Source organism: Aulonocara stuartgranti (assembly GCF_965226115.1).
Source record: "Aulonocara stuartgranti genome assembly, chromosome: 5".
NCBI classification, from domain to species: Eukaryota; Metazoa; Chordata; class Actinopteri; order Cichliformes; family Cichlidae; genus Aulonocara; species Aulonocara stuartgranti.
Window position 1 is genome coordinate 7,162,022 of NC_138943.1, and position 14,751 is coordinate 7,176,772.

The 14,751-nt window shown below is 44.4% G+C and overlaps 1 protein-coding gene across 4 annotated transcripts in view; it reads left to right on the forward strand.

Moving 5' to 3' along the window:
- Positions 1 to 14,751, forward strand: part of slc12a5a (solute carrier family 12 member 5a) — a 201,448-nt gene that overhangs the window by 179,748 nt on the left and 6,949 nt on the right. For 2 of the 4 annotated variants that reach the window (XM_082533199.1, XM_082533201.1), the window contains exons 18-25: positions 427 to 622; positions 806 to 975; positions 1,171 to 1,302; positions 2,476 to 2,583; positions 11,399 to 11,524; positions 12,281 to 12,513; positions 12,757 to 12,771; positions 13,010 to 13,143. In XM_082533199.1, the coding sequence (XP_082389325.1) occupies positions 427 to 622; positions 806 to 975; positions 1,171 to 1,302; positions 2,476 to 2,583; positions 11,399 to 11,524; positions 12,281 to 12,513; positions 12,757 to 12,771; positions 13,010 to 13,143 (1,114 nt within the window). The remainder of the gene's footprint in view (positions 1 to 426; positions 623 to 805; positions 976 to 1,170; positions 1,303 to 2,475; positions 2,584 to 11,398; positions 11,525 to 12,280; positions 12,514 to 12,756; positions 12,772 to 13,009; positions 13,144 to 14,751) is intronic. The other 2 variants (XM_082533200.1, XM_082533202.1) reach the window with 1 other exon arrangement.

Here is a 14,751-nt window from a genome sequence, read left to right on the forward strand (position 1 = left end):
CACTGGAACTTATTAAACTTTTCAGCACAATGCATTGCAACAACAACAGACCAATATCTGCACTATTGTCGCTAAAATCCAGTTACAGAAGCTACTGTAAACAGAACTATACGATATTGTGTCACCACAAGTTGATTGCAGTCTCTTAATTATATTTTCCCTGCAGACTTTTCTGCACATCTATCAAAAATCATGTTAAACACTTACATATAGCTTTCAATGTATATTTGTTTCTTCTATATAGCTAATTAAGTATTTGAAAATGTAAAATATGACTCTGGAAGAGCCCATAAACCCCAAAATGTTATTGCAAATATATATTTTTAAATCAAATTAAACATCAAGTCTGACCGTTACCACCTTCATAGTAAGCGGTGCTTGTTGTGGTAACAGCTCTTTTCTCCGCCTTGCCTCTTGCCTGTCTAGGCACTGCGTAAGCTGATGGAGACAGAGAAGGTGAAGGGCTTCTGTCAGGTGACTGTGTCCTCTAACCTGCGTGATGCTACATCACATCTGCTCCAGGCCAGTGGGCTGGGAGGCCTGAAACACAATGCTGTCTTGGTCTCATGGCCACGCAACTGGAAGCAAGGAGACGAGCATCAGCACTGGAGGAACTTCATTGGTTGGTTACTAGGAAGGAAAAAAGAACAAAAATACTGCCAAAAACAAGGGCTCATATATAAAATAAAATCACTGATTGATATCAGCCGTAGCCATTTAGGTTTATCAGAAAACATTCAAAACAAAAATGCAGATGCAGTGTAACCAACACATCGTAATCTTTCCATGTCTGCCTGTTCTGCAGAGCTGGTCAGAGAAACTACCGTCGCTAACTTGGCTCTGCTCGTCCCAAAGAACATCTCAGCCTTCCCATCCAACGGCGAACGCTTCACCGAGGGTCACATTGACGTGTGGTGGATCGTCCATGATGGAGGCATGCTGATGCTGCTGCCCTTCCTGCTCCGCCAGCACAAGGTACCCTGCAATAGTTACTACTTAAAGAAATCCATGTGCACTCACAAACATGTAAAGGCAATGTAGAATCTGGATTCACACTATCAGAACCAAATTTCTTACAGATGATATGAACGCTTAATGACATTTTTTTATGTCCATACAGACGTATGAGAAGAGTGAGGAGATGCCTCATATTTTGTTGTTGCTCTGCAGGTTTGGAGGAAGTGCAAGATGCGCATCTTTACTGTGGCCCAGATGGACGACAACAGCATCCAGATGAAAAAGGACCTGACCACATTCCTCTATCACCTCCGTATCGATGCCATGATAGAAGTTGTAGAAATGGTGAGTTAACTCAAAGCAAGATATATGCTTTCTATACAAACGCAATATGAACAGAAGTACTGAGCACTCAGCGACCCTGTTCTGTAACTTTACGCAGTTTAATTTTGTGGCTAAGTCGCAGTGATTCTTAAATGCTTCCACTTTGCATTAACACCACTTGCAGGTGATTGTGGAACACCTACAAGGATTGCAAAAAAATGGCTTGTTGCAACATTGGCATCCTGTTACATTATCACACTCAAATTCACTGAGCTCTTTGGAACAAAGCACAAATGTTTGTAGACTGCATGGCTAGGTGCCTGATTTTATACACCTGTGGCAACGGCACTGAAAACAATTGCAGAGATTACTTTTGTTCATATTGTGTACTTTAATTTCAGTACCTTTCAGGTGGCAACATCATTACAATGTTCAGTAATGCTCAAAGCTTGATTGCTTTAGACTACACAAAGGTAGGCAAAGGTACTGCACGACTGCTGAGATCGTTGCACTACAGAAGCCCAGTAAATGGCACAAAGGACAGCATGAAATATGAATATCAGGTGATCGGATATTGTCTTAAGCCTCCTTCCCTAGGTTGTGTTTACTAGAAAAGCAGCACACTGTAAAGCTGAGTGTCGGTCTGGCTTTCCAAAGCCCTTAATTAAGGAATAAGAATTTTATCGCTTGTAATTTAGTGTATAATACTTTTAATGTTTCATGGCAGTAGAGAGAGCCTGTGGTTTTCTTCAACATTTCCTAAGCAAAACCTGCAATTAGGCATTCATGTGCACTATATGAAGTGACTAACCATGTGTGCAGTGGGGAGAAACTAGGCAGCAGTGTAATTTTCTCACACAAGCTTTTTTTCATTCTTCCCTGAGTCAAATTTGTCATTTTTTGTGTGTACAACAATGGGTCCATACCACAAATGTCTTCAAGAAAAGGCTGTCTAAAATTGTCAGCATCTTGCTTGGACTAGTTCTGTTCTAGTATACTTCAGCCTTAACCCTTCACAGGTGAATTTTCTCCTATCTAAGAAAAAAGAAGTAAGCGGTGATTGCATTCTGTCTGAATGTCAAAAGATGAGTCAGAAGAGATGGGGACAGGTTTACACAGGAGAAATGTAGTGGATTTGGATTGCTGTAGTAAGAAAACATATGCATAATAAACCCACACGTTACTTTTTCTTAGCATGACAGTGACATCTCAGCCTACACTTACGAGAAGACCCTGGTGATGGAACAACGCTCGCAGATGCTTAAACAGATCAATCTGACAAAGACTGAACGTGAGAGAGAGGTAAGGAAGTTTGTTTATGCCCAAGTTTTGTTTTGAAACACGCTCAAAGATGCACTCATAAACCTGACGTGACTTGACAGGCCGACTTGGCACAGCTTGGCGTGATTGGACTTGACTTGACTTAACATGACACACCAGCCCCTCTGGACAAAAGCATATCTATGGTTAAATTTGAGCAGTAGGACACCATATTTATCCTTTCTATCAGACCACAGCCACAGCAGAAACTTTGCTGTTTGACAGCATGATGGTGCTTAGGTTGGTATGGTAAATGAAAAATATTGATCTCTGTGTTTCATTAATACCTTTGTTGAACTTGAATTGTCCCTGATCCATAAATGTAATATGTGCCGTGCAATTATATTTGTGCACACAAGTGTACATACACTCATCATGGGCATAAATGGCTAAATGGCGTTTGACTAAATGTAATTTAGCAAATTTTGGCATAATTTTGGCAGGATATGTGACCACTCTTGTAAGCAGAATTAGTAAAGTTCATTTAGACTGGTTGGTTTCGTGGCATGGACTTGTCTTTTAGGGCATACAGTTTCAGTAGGGTTAAGGTACCCTGTGTTATTCATTCCAAAACCAGTTTGGGCATTTGGGATAATTGTCTTGTTGGAATGCACAATTCTGTCCCAGTTTCATCCATCTAGCTGTTGATTTTAGGTGAAGTTGAAAAATTTAGAGGGAATTCTCCTTTTTCATTAGTCTGTCCTTTTTGTACTATATATAAATACAACTAACAGTAAAACAGCCATGATGCTACCACCACCATGCTTGACAGCTGGTAGAGTGTTCTCAGATTTGAAAGCCTCACCTTTACTCCTATATCTGCATATATCAAGAAATGCCACGCAGCATCTCTTGATGTTGTGGCCAGATACCTCAGTCTTTGTCTCACGTGACCATAAAACCTTTCTACAGAAAACAATTGGCTTGTCCACGTGGGCAGCACAAATTTCAGTTGAGCTTGAAAGTTTCGATTTTGGAGCAGGGGCTTCTTTCTCAGTCAGTACTCTCTTACTCCATGAAAATGCAAAATTCATTTCACTGGTGTTCCAACAGTTTCCAGTTCATGGTAGGCTTGAGTTTTGGTGGTCCATAGGTTGTTCCTGAACATCCTACCCAATTTCTTCTTAAGCGAGAGTGACAATGCGGATCTTCTTGCAGACCGTTGCAAAGTGGTGATAAATAAATAAATAACTTGTTCTTATGTACAATTGTTTGAACTGATCTTAGCAGCTGAAGCTGTTTAGAAATGGCTCCAAGACACCTTCCTAACTTGTGCAAATGTGCAGTTTCCTTCTTAGATCTTAACTGAAATCCTTGGACTTTCCCATTGTTCTGAGTATTGGGCAATTCCACGGGTGTCAAAGAAATCCTTTTTATGCCAGCAACGTCAATCGTGATCGCTAAAAACTTGACAAAGCCCTGGCACTGTATAATCTTCAGCTTTCATTACTAAATATTTAAGTGAGTGCATGTATATGTTTGAGCATGTATGTACCCTTTTGACCTTGTGTGGATTCAAGAAAATCCAAAATAAATTGAAACGTATGCAGCCAAATTAAAGACTTTACAATCATTCCAGCATGGAAAAAGAGCAGTTCAAAACAATTATTAAAAGGCCCAAGTAATCATGGATAATAAAGGTCTGACCACAACTGTATCTTCACTTTTCTTTAGTTTTTAATAAATTATTATTGCCAGGATCTCAGCAGACTTCAGATTTTTAGGTTCCTGATATGTTTTTTTTTAAATAATGTGGTAAAACACTACATATATGTATGTGTATATATATGTATGTGTATATATATATATATATATATATATATATATATATATATATATATATACACACACACACAGACGGACAAAATGGTGGTGGCTAACCAACCGGACATAGTGGTGGTAGACAAACAGAAGCAGATGGCCATAGTGATCGATGTAGCGGTTCCGAATGACAGCAATATCAGGAAGAAGGAACACGAGAAGCTGGAGAAATACCAAGGGCTCAGAGAAGAGCTCGAGAGGATGTGGAGGGTGAAGGTAACGGTGGTCCCCGTGGTAATCGGAGCACTAGGTGCGGTGACTCCCAAGCTAGGCGAGTGGCTCCAGCAGATCCCGGGAACAACATCGGAGATCTCTGTCCAGAAGAGCGCAGTCCTGGGAACAGCTAAGATACTGCGCAGGACCCTCAAGCTCCCAGGCCTCTGGTAGAGGACCCGAGCTTGAAGGATAAACCGCCCGCAGGGGCGTGCTGGGTGTTTTTTTTTTTTTTTTTTAATATATATCCTATTTCAGGTCAGCTCCTCTCGCACTCAACGATCCTTCTCCTATCGCACTTGGGGCTATGTACCCAATCTCGGGTGGGGGTGATGATATCGCCCCCCTGACCTGGCGTCCTGACTCCTCCTTGCCGTAGCATTTGTGTTGTACCTCGTCAATATATAGAGGCTGGGGTCTATCACACCAGGCAAGACCCCAGGTGCAGGCTGTGTAAAGATGCCCCAGAGACAATCCAGCACATAACAGCAGGGTGCAAGATGCTAGCAGGCAAGGCATACATGGAACGCCATAACCAAGTGGCCGGCATAGTGTACAGGAACATCTGTGCCGAGTATAACCTGGAAGTCCCGAGGTCAAAATGGGAGATGCCCCCAAGGGTGGTGGAGAATGACCGAGCTAAGATCCTGTGGGACTTCCAGATACAGACGGACAAAATGGTGGTGGCTAACCAACCGGACATAGTGGTGGTAGACAAACAGAAGCAGACGGCCGTAGTGATCGATGTAGCGGTTCCGAATGACAGCAATATCAGGAAGAAGGAACACGAGAAGCTGGAGAAATACCAAGGGCTCAGAGAAGAGCTCGAGAGGATGTGGAGGGTGAAGGTAACGGTGGTCCCCGTGGTAATCGGAGCACTAGGTGCGGTGACTCCCAAGCTAGGCGAGTGGCTCCAGCAGATCCCGGGAATAACATCGGAGATCTCTGTCCAGAAGAGCGCAGTCCTGGGAACAGCTAAGATACTGCGCAGGACCCTCAAGCTCCCAGGCCTCTGGTAGAGGACCCGAGCTTGAAGGATAAACCGCCCGCATGGGCGTGCTGGGTGTTTTTATATATATATATATATATATATATATATATATATATTTGGAACAGAGGATCGCAAGTTCGATTCCTGCCTGGGGCGTCTGTATCCAGTAAGGGTCCTAAGGCTAGACCCCCTATGCTAAGCAAGCCTACCGCAGACATGAGCGAGACAGATAAATATGAAGGCATGCCGGCTCGGACGTCGCCCGGATCAACAAGGTCCGCGTCAGGTGTTGAGGAACCAGGGCACCCTGACGAAAAGTGGGCTACTGGAACAAGAAGGCATCGGTGGGCAAGAGACGAAAGCAGGGCGTTGTTGGAATGCTACTATGCAAGTAACCCTGGCGGAAGGGGCTACATGAATAGGATGAGGGACCTATGGATTCTTCGATACCCAACATCCACAATGACGGCGAAACAACTAGTAGCTCAGTGTTCCAACATTCGAAAGAAGGGACTGCTCTCACAGCTAGAGATTGACGAGGTACAACACAAATGCTACGGCAAGGAGGAGTCAGGACGCCAGGTCAGGGGGGCGATATCATCACCCCCACCCGAGATTGGGTACATAGCCCCAAGTACGATAGGAGAAGGATCGTTGAGTGCGAGAGGAACTGACCTGAAAAATAGGATCATGGCCAAGCTTGAAACCTGGATCCCCGTAGCCGGTTACCAAGATTACGTGAAGTACCCTCAGAAGGTCTGCTAGATGATGTTAATGCAGCACTACGGGCAATACCTACAACCACGATTACCAACACTAACAAGCTGATCTACAATACGGCAGCAGTGATCAGTGAGATGCTTGGCTACAAGTTGAACAGCGACAAGGGGCAGTACCCTCCATGGAGAAGGAGGCTAGAGGGCAAGATCAAAGTAGCACGGAGGGAGGTTAGCCAACTAACGGAGTTGCAGAAAGGTGCGACAAATAAGGTCCCTAAGAAATACAGCAAGCTGTCCATACCTGAGGCCTTGGAAACTGCCAAGCAAAGACTCACAGCCTTGGCCAGCCGCTTGAGGAGGTACACCAGAGAGATAGAAGGCAGGAGAATAAACCAGCTGTTCTCCACAGAACCAGCAAAGGTGTACTCTCATTGGCAAGGGAACAATAAGAGAACAGCACCACCAAGGCTGGAGACGGAGCAATACTGGAAGAGCATATGGGAGAAGGATGCAACCCATAACGGCAATGCTCAGTGGCCAGAGGATCTGAGGGCAGACCACAGCGACCTCCCTGAACAGGGTCCAGTAACCATCACAGTGGCAGATATCCAAGAAAGGGTCTCCAGTATGAAGAGTTGGACAGCACCAGGGCCCGACATGGTTCACGCCTACTGGCTAAAGAAGCTGACTGCACTCCACGAGCGTCTGGCAGCACAAATGAACCAGCTGCTAGTTAACGAGAGACACCCGGAATGGCTAACTGAAGGCCGGACGGTCCTGATCCCCAAGGACCCCAAGAAGGGACCGGTCCCCTCCAACTACCGACCAATAACCTGCCTCAGTACTACATGGAAGCTCCTGTCAGGCATCATATCGGCTAAGATGAACAGGCACATGGGTCAATACATGAGCGGGACACAGAAAGGAATTGGCAAGAATACCAGAGGCGCAAAACACCAGCTACTGGTAGACAGAACAATCAGCCGAGACTGCAAGACCAGACTGACCAACCTGTGCACTGCCTGGATTGATTACAAGAAGGCCTATGACTCAATGCCCCACAGCTGGATACTGGAATCCCTAGAATTGTACAAGATCAATGGGACCCTAAGAGCCTTCATCAGGAACTCAATGGGGATGTGGCGTACAACACTAGAGGCCAACTCCAAGCCCATAGCACAAGTCACCATCAAGTGCGGGATCTACCAAGGAGATGCTCTGTCCCCACTGCTGTTCTGCATAGGCCTGAACCCCCTCAGTGAGATCATTAACAAGACTGGCTACGGATACCGACTACGGAACGGAGCAGTTGTCAGCCACCTCCTGTACATGGATGACATCAAGCTGTATGCCAAGAGTGAACGAGACATCGATTCACTGATCCACACTACCAGGCTATACAGCAATGACATTGGAATGTCGTTCGGACTGGAGAAGTGTAGTCGGATGGTAACAAAGAGAGGGAAGGTAGTCAGAACTGAGGGGATTGAACTACCAGAAGGCAACATTGCAGACATAGAGGACAGTTACAAGTACCTGGGGATCCCGCAGGCGAATGGGAACCATGAAGAGGCCGCTAGAAAAGCTGCAACCACCAAGTACCTGCAGAGGGTCAGGCAAGTCCTGAGGAGTCAGCTGAATGGTAAGAACAAGATCCGGGCCATCAACACGTACGCCCTGCCCGTGATCAGGTACCCTGCTGGGGTAATAGGCTGGCCAAAGGAGGAGATAGAAGCCACTGACATAAAGACAAGAAAGCTCCTTACCATGCATGAAGGGTTTCACCCCAAATCCAGCACCCTGAGGCTGTACGCTAAGCGCAAGGAAGGGGGCCGGGGACTGGTGAGTGTCAGCACCACAGTCCAGGATGAGACAACGAACATCCAAGAATACATTGGGAAGATGGCCCCAACTGACTGAGTGCTCAGTGAATACCTCAGGCAGCAGAAACCCAAGAAAGAGGAGGGAGACGAGGAACCATCATGGAAGGACAGGCCCCTGCACGGTATGTACCACCGGCAGATAGAGGAGGTGGCTGATATCCAGAAATCCTACCAGTGGCTGGACAAAGCTGGACTGAAAGACAGCACAGAGGCACTAATCATGGCAGCACAAGAACAAGCTCTGAGTACAAGATCCATAGAGGCTGGGGTCTATCACACCAGGCAAGACCCCAGGTGCAGGCTGTGTAAAGATGCCCCAGAGACAATCCAGCACATAACAGCAGGGTGCAAGATGCTAGCAGGCAAGGCATACATGGAACGCCATAACCAAGTGGCCGGCATAGTGTACAGGAACATCTGTGCCGAGTATAACCTGGAAGTCCCGAGGTCAAAATGGGAGATGCCCCCAAGGGTGGTGGAGAATGACCGAGCTAAGATCCTGTGGGACTTCCAGATACAGACGGACAAAATGGTGGTGGCTAACCAACTGGACATAGTGGTGGTAGACAAACAGAAGAAGACGGCCGTAGTGATCGATGTAGCGGTTCCGAATGACAGCAATATCAGGAAGAAGGAACACGAGAAGCTGGAGAAATACCAAGGGCTCAGAGAAGAGCTCGAGAGGATGTGGAGGGTGAAGGTAACGGTGGTCCCCGTGGTAATCGGAGCACTAGGTGCGGTGACTCCCAAGCTAGGCGAGTGGCTCCAGCAGATCCCGGGAACAACATCGGAGATCTCTGTCCAGAAGAGCGCAGTCCTGGGAACAGCTAAGATACTGCGCAGGACCCTCAAGCTCCCTGGCCTCTGGTAGAGGACCCGAGCTTGAAGGATAAACCGCAGGGGCGTGCTGGGTGTTTATATATATATATATTAGGGGTGCAACGATACTCGTATCGATATTGAACCGTTCGATACAGTGCTTTCGGTTCGGTACGCATATGTATCGAACAATACAAAATAAATTTTTTATTTATTTTATCAACTTTCCTTCTGACGATGCTGTCTGTGTTGAGCGCTCAGTGGATCTGCGCTTGACAGTGCAGCCTAGGCGGAGTAGTCGAACGCAGATTCACTGAGCGCAGGGCAAGCTAGCAAGACAGAAGTTAAGCTCTCCTTGCAACATGGCAAATTGAACCTCCCCCACCCTCATTCAGATCTGGCGTTTGGAACTATTTTGGTTTTCATGTGAGGTATGACCCTGAAGGTAAGCGCGTCATGGACTAAAGTAAAACAGTATGTTGGATGTGCATGGGTGGGAGCTAGTGTGTTAGCGCAGTTAGCTCATCCAGCCCCATGCACAGGCGATCTACTGTAGCTCGTTAACGGAGATTTGCCGTGTTGTGGCGTTAACTCATTTCAACGAGATTTACGCTGACAGCACTAGTGGGAACACAACGAATATGACTGCACATTTACACCGACATCATCCTAGTGCAAAGACAAGTGGAAGCAGACAAAAACAACAAGCACGCATGCTACTAACTTTACCCGAGTCATTTAGACAGCCGTTAGCACATGATTCTCCTTATGGGGACCTGATATGTTTAATATGCTGCTGAGAATATAGCCCAGAAGAAGCGGATAGTATAGCTTTTATTTTGGAAAGAGACATTTCTCTGTAATAAACTCTCTTTTCCAAAGATGAGTGATTCCTCAATCAGATACAGGGCTTGCAAAATCACCTGCCCGTTGTCCCGTGGCTAGCGATTTTTCCAGTCGGGCTACCAAAATCTATCTCTGCCCTGCCCGTCGGGCTATCGTAGGAATGAAAAATATATGTCAATGCTTTTGCATTCTTTCGGAAATGTAGCTGGGTAATTATGTCATTGGCATCGGTGAGCCACTGCCAATATGTGACATATTGAAATCGAGTTTGAATTTGCGCTTGTTTTTTGCTTTCACTTGTTTCACTTTGCAATCCCGGGAACTGTGTATAGAGAGCGACAGCACTGATTGGTGAGTGATGATAATTTGTGCATCAATGCCTGTGACATCGTCTTATCAATCGTTAGCTTACTATGCAAACATGACAAGTGAAATCTCCCGCAGCAAGCTTAAACATGTGAGAGGTTGATCGCGCAGAGAATCGCTGAGCTTATGTGAGTGCGTGTGTAAAAGCAGCAGGATATATATTGTAGCGGGTCAGGGCTGTTCAGGGTTCTGTTTGTACAGTTATGTTTTGTTTATGTTGCCATAGTGACGGGTGACGCCCTCTCGCTGCGACGGTGTGTCCTTCCGGGGTCAGAGGGCGCCCTGTGTGTTGTTGTTGTTGTTGCTGTGCTGTTGCCGCGCTGAGCAGTTAGCTAGCGGCAGTGTTCTTCTGCAGATGTCAATAAACGGCTGTGCTCCCTGGCTAGCTCATGGGAAGCAAGACCAAACGATACCTCCGTCTCCTCCTTGTCTGAGCTCGCCACAATATTTTAGTTCTGTTGAGCCAAATAAGACAGGTCAGGGTGAAGAAATGACAGCCAAAGAAAAGCTTACCACAAAACGGAAAAGTTATGACAAATCAGACTATAAGGCAAAAAGAAAGTGCAGCTTTATGGTTTCATGGACAAAAGAATTTCTGTGGCTGCAATATGACAAGCGAAATAACCAGGGCTGCACGTGGTCCGCAGGTGCGCATTCGCTGTCAAAATAAAAAACGGGCACAAGATAAGAAGTTGCAACGCGTGTTTGCATACATAAGATTTTCAGGAGGAGGACAGACATTTGTTTAGAACTCTTAAAGATGTCGAAGAAGCTCCTTTAAGCAATTACTGTGATGTTCCTCCACCTCCAAAGAAATGTCAGAAGGAGCCCGAACCACAAAAGAAGCACGTATTCTCGGAAAAGTAGTTGCAGGAGGTGAGCTGGCTTCAAACAAATGATGAACGCACAGAGATGTGGTGCGGAATGTGCCGTGAAAATTTAATAAATGACAAATTAAAAAGGCATGAACATTTTTTTTGTATCGAAAAAATATCAAACCGTGACACCAAAGTATCGAACCGAACCGTGAATTTTGTGTATTGTTGCACCCCTAATATATATATATGTGTATATATATATATGAAAAAAGAAGCTCAAATCACTTTTTTCATGTTGCCCCTTCATTTGTGTCTCCACAGATCCAGAGCATCACTGATTCATCCCGTGGGTCTATCCGGCGTAAGAACCCGGCTGCTGTAACAACCCAACTGAGTGTGACTGAAGACCCACCTGCTGGCAGCAAGGAGGAGAAGCCCGAGGAAGAGGTAGGATCAACTTCTCCAGCAGCGCTGATCTCAGTTTGGAGTATAACGTTTGTTTTGGTCACAGAATTTTTTTTAAAATTTTTAAAAAGCACCCTAGTGTGTTAAGATTTTTATTATTTAAACAGTGAAATGCAGACTATAGGTAATCAAAGAACAGCAGCATTGAAGCATTCAACTGTCCATGTCTTAAAGGGGCAGTTTGAGATTTTGAATAATACCTTTATAGTGCTTGTATATAAAACTAAAGGAATGGTTTTATATACAAAGGAAAGGAAGCAACCTTTAGCTTAGCACAAATGTGACGCTAACCGCTGCTAGTGGTAGGGTCATGTTTATCATAAAAATATGTGAGTGATAAAGGTATCAAGCATTTTATCTAGCCCTTTGCAAGAAAGCAAGAAAGTATTTTGTTTCATTTTCCAAATATTAATCAAAAGAATCATCTAGAATCATTTGACTGCAGCAAAAAAGATGGATTCCCTTTCTGGTATTTTCAGTTTTCCGTTGAATTGATCTTATAGTATCTCATAGTATTTTCCTTTGAAGAACATTTGCATAATTTAATAGCCTTTAATATAAATAAAGCCGCATAAGGCTCCCTAATCACACCTCTCCTTCCTCTCCCTTTCTCTAACACTGTGGCTCTCTGTGACTTTACCTGCATTCCTACATTTCCACCTCAATTGTGACTCTTTCAACCTTCCATGTAATGTACATGTAAATCCACATCCGTCCACTTATCCTCTCGTCTCATAGTCAAAGTCGGCCTCTTCCCCTGTGTCCCCCCCTGCCCAGGTTCAGCTCATCCATGACAATACCACCCCGGCCAGCCCTGCAACCCCAGCCACTCCGCTGACCCCTGGAGAGGGGGCTCAGAGCCCAGGGGAGCAGGTCCAAATGACCTGGACTGAGAAGTGTGACGGCGAGCCAGCCAAGCCGCCTGGAGCAGCAACACCAGAGGGCATCAAAGACATCTTCAATATGAAGCCGTGAGTATTTTCCAATGCTTAGGGAACCTTTGGCTGTTATAAAACTGAACTACCCGCTGGTTACTGAGAAAAACAGAGCCTTGAGTCTCTTAATTGTGTTGTTTGCTTTCTTCGAATTATTGTAACACCAGAAATGGCTACTAATATAAGATTTAGGCTTGCATGCGGGAGAAATGAACTTCACTAAAGACATGAACAGTTTAGCACTGATAATGGTGTATTTCTCCTTTTGCCATGCTGCAGTGAGTGGGAGAACCTGTAAGTACTGAAGTCTCAATAAACGTCATTCAGTCCACTCATGTTTTATAACGTTCAACTCAACCACGTGAGCAGATGACAATCATTTTAAAAAAAAATGTGTGACTGAGCGCCATGTCACCCATGTCTCCACTTGGCATCACAAAATTCTGTGTCATACGCTTTAAAATAAAATGTCTGGATGCTAATCAACATGGATATATTTTGACTTGCTCTCTGTGACTTTGTCTATTCTCAGGAACCATTCCAATGTGCGACGTATGCATACAGCTCTCCGGCTGAATGAGGTCATTGTTAAAAAGTCTTCAGAGGCCAAGCTAGTCCTCCTCAACATGCCAGGGCCACCCAGGAACCGGACAGGTGATGAAAACTGTATCCTTTACCCAAACAGTAGGTTTACTGAATGGGGTCTCTAATATATAGGTGACAGAGGTGCCAAACACAACTAATCAGCTTTGACAGTTTGGAGGTGCATTTGGATGTCGGCTAACTGGTGAGAAAGAGATTAGAATATATAACATATATATGAGTTTGCATATGAGCTTATATAGATTCACCAGTTACTTTGTTATGTACACTTGTTTAGCTGCTTGTTATTGCAAATATATAATCAGCCAGTCACAGGGCAGCAGATCGCTTCATTAAGCCATGTAGACATGGTCAAGACAGCCTGCTAATGTTCATACTGAGCAATGGGGATGATAAGTGATTTAAGTGATTTTAAATGTAGCATGGTTGTTGGTGCCAATTAGGCTGGTCTATTGCTGGTCTATTGCCAAATAGGCTAGTCTGAGTATTTCAGACACTGCCAATCTTCTGGGACTTTCCATCTTTAGGGTTTACAGACGATGGCCTGGAAAACAGAAAACATCTCTGGGCCAAAATACCTTGTTGAGGTCAGAGGTCAGAAGAGAATGGTTAGATGGGCAGAAGACCACACCAGATGCCACTGCTGTTAGCTAAGAACAGAAAACTGAGGCTATAGTTCACAAAGGCTCACTGAAACAACAGAAGATTGTCTGATGAGTCTGGATATGTGCTGCGACATTCAGCTGATAGGGTCAGAATTTGGCCACTTCAGGCCAAATGATGGTGGTTTAATGGTGTGGAGAATATTTTCCTGGTACACTTTTGGCCTCTTGGTATCGAATGAACACCACTTAAATGTTGCTCACCATGTGTGTCCCTTTATGACCAAAGTGCACTCATCTTCAAGCAGGATAACACACCGTGTCACAAAGTTCAAATATCCCAAACTGGGTTCTCGAACATGTCAGTGAGTTCTCTGTACCCAGATGGCCTCCAGAGTTACCAGATATCAATCCAATAAAGAACATTTAGTATGTGGTCGAACAACTGTGTGATGCTATCATGTCAGTACAGCTCTCTGCGAAATGTCTCAGCTGAATCTATGCACAAAGAATTAAGGCAGCTCTGAAGGCAAAAAGGGGTTCCTACCTACTAGTAAAGTGTAAGTAATAAAGTGGCCAGTGAGTGTATAAGAATACTGTGTCATGGATGTGTAAGACAGTGTTTTATACATCTGTAAAGGTTCAGTTTCAAATTCTAATTAAGTCTTCAAATGTTTAAATATAAATGATAAAATGCTTCTGAAATAAAATTCTGATTGTGTTAAACTTTGTTTATCAATCCACACACAATCATATTGAGTTTGGGCCCCGAGCCTCTATGTAACTTTGTGAAAGATTTGAATTGTGTGTTAAAGCAATCTACAGAGGGTTTGGGTCAGTAAGTTAATTGTCTTGATTTCAGGAACAGTAATAATTTGTTATCAGAAACATTCTGTTTAATGGGTCTCTAAAGATCTAATTAGGATTTCAAAGCACAAACCATTATTGCAGAAATCAGAGAACTTTATAACTAATTTTTTCAGGCTTTAGTTTTATGTTTTATGTTTTTATTTTTTTACAGTATATGAACCTAATTATGAAATATTTTTCTGGCAGTGTCCTTGCTTTG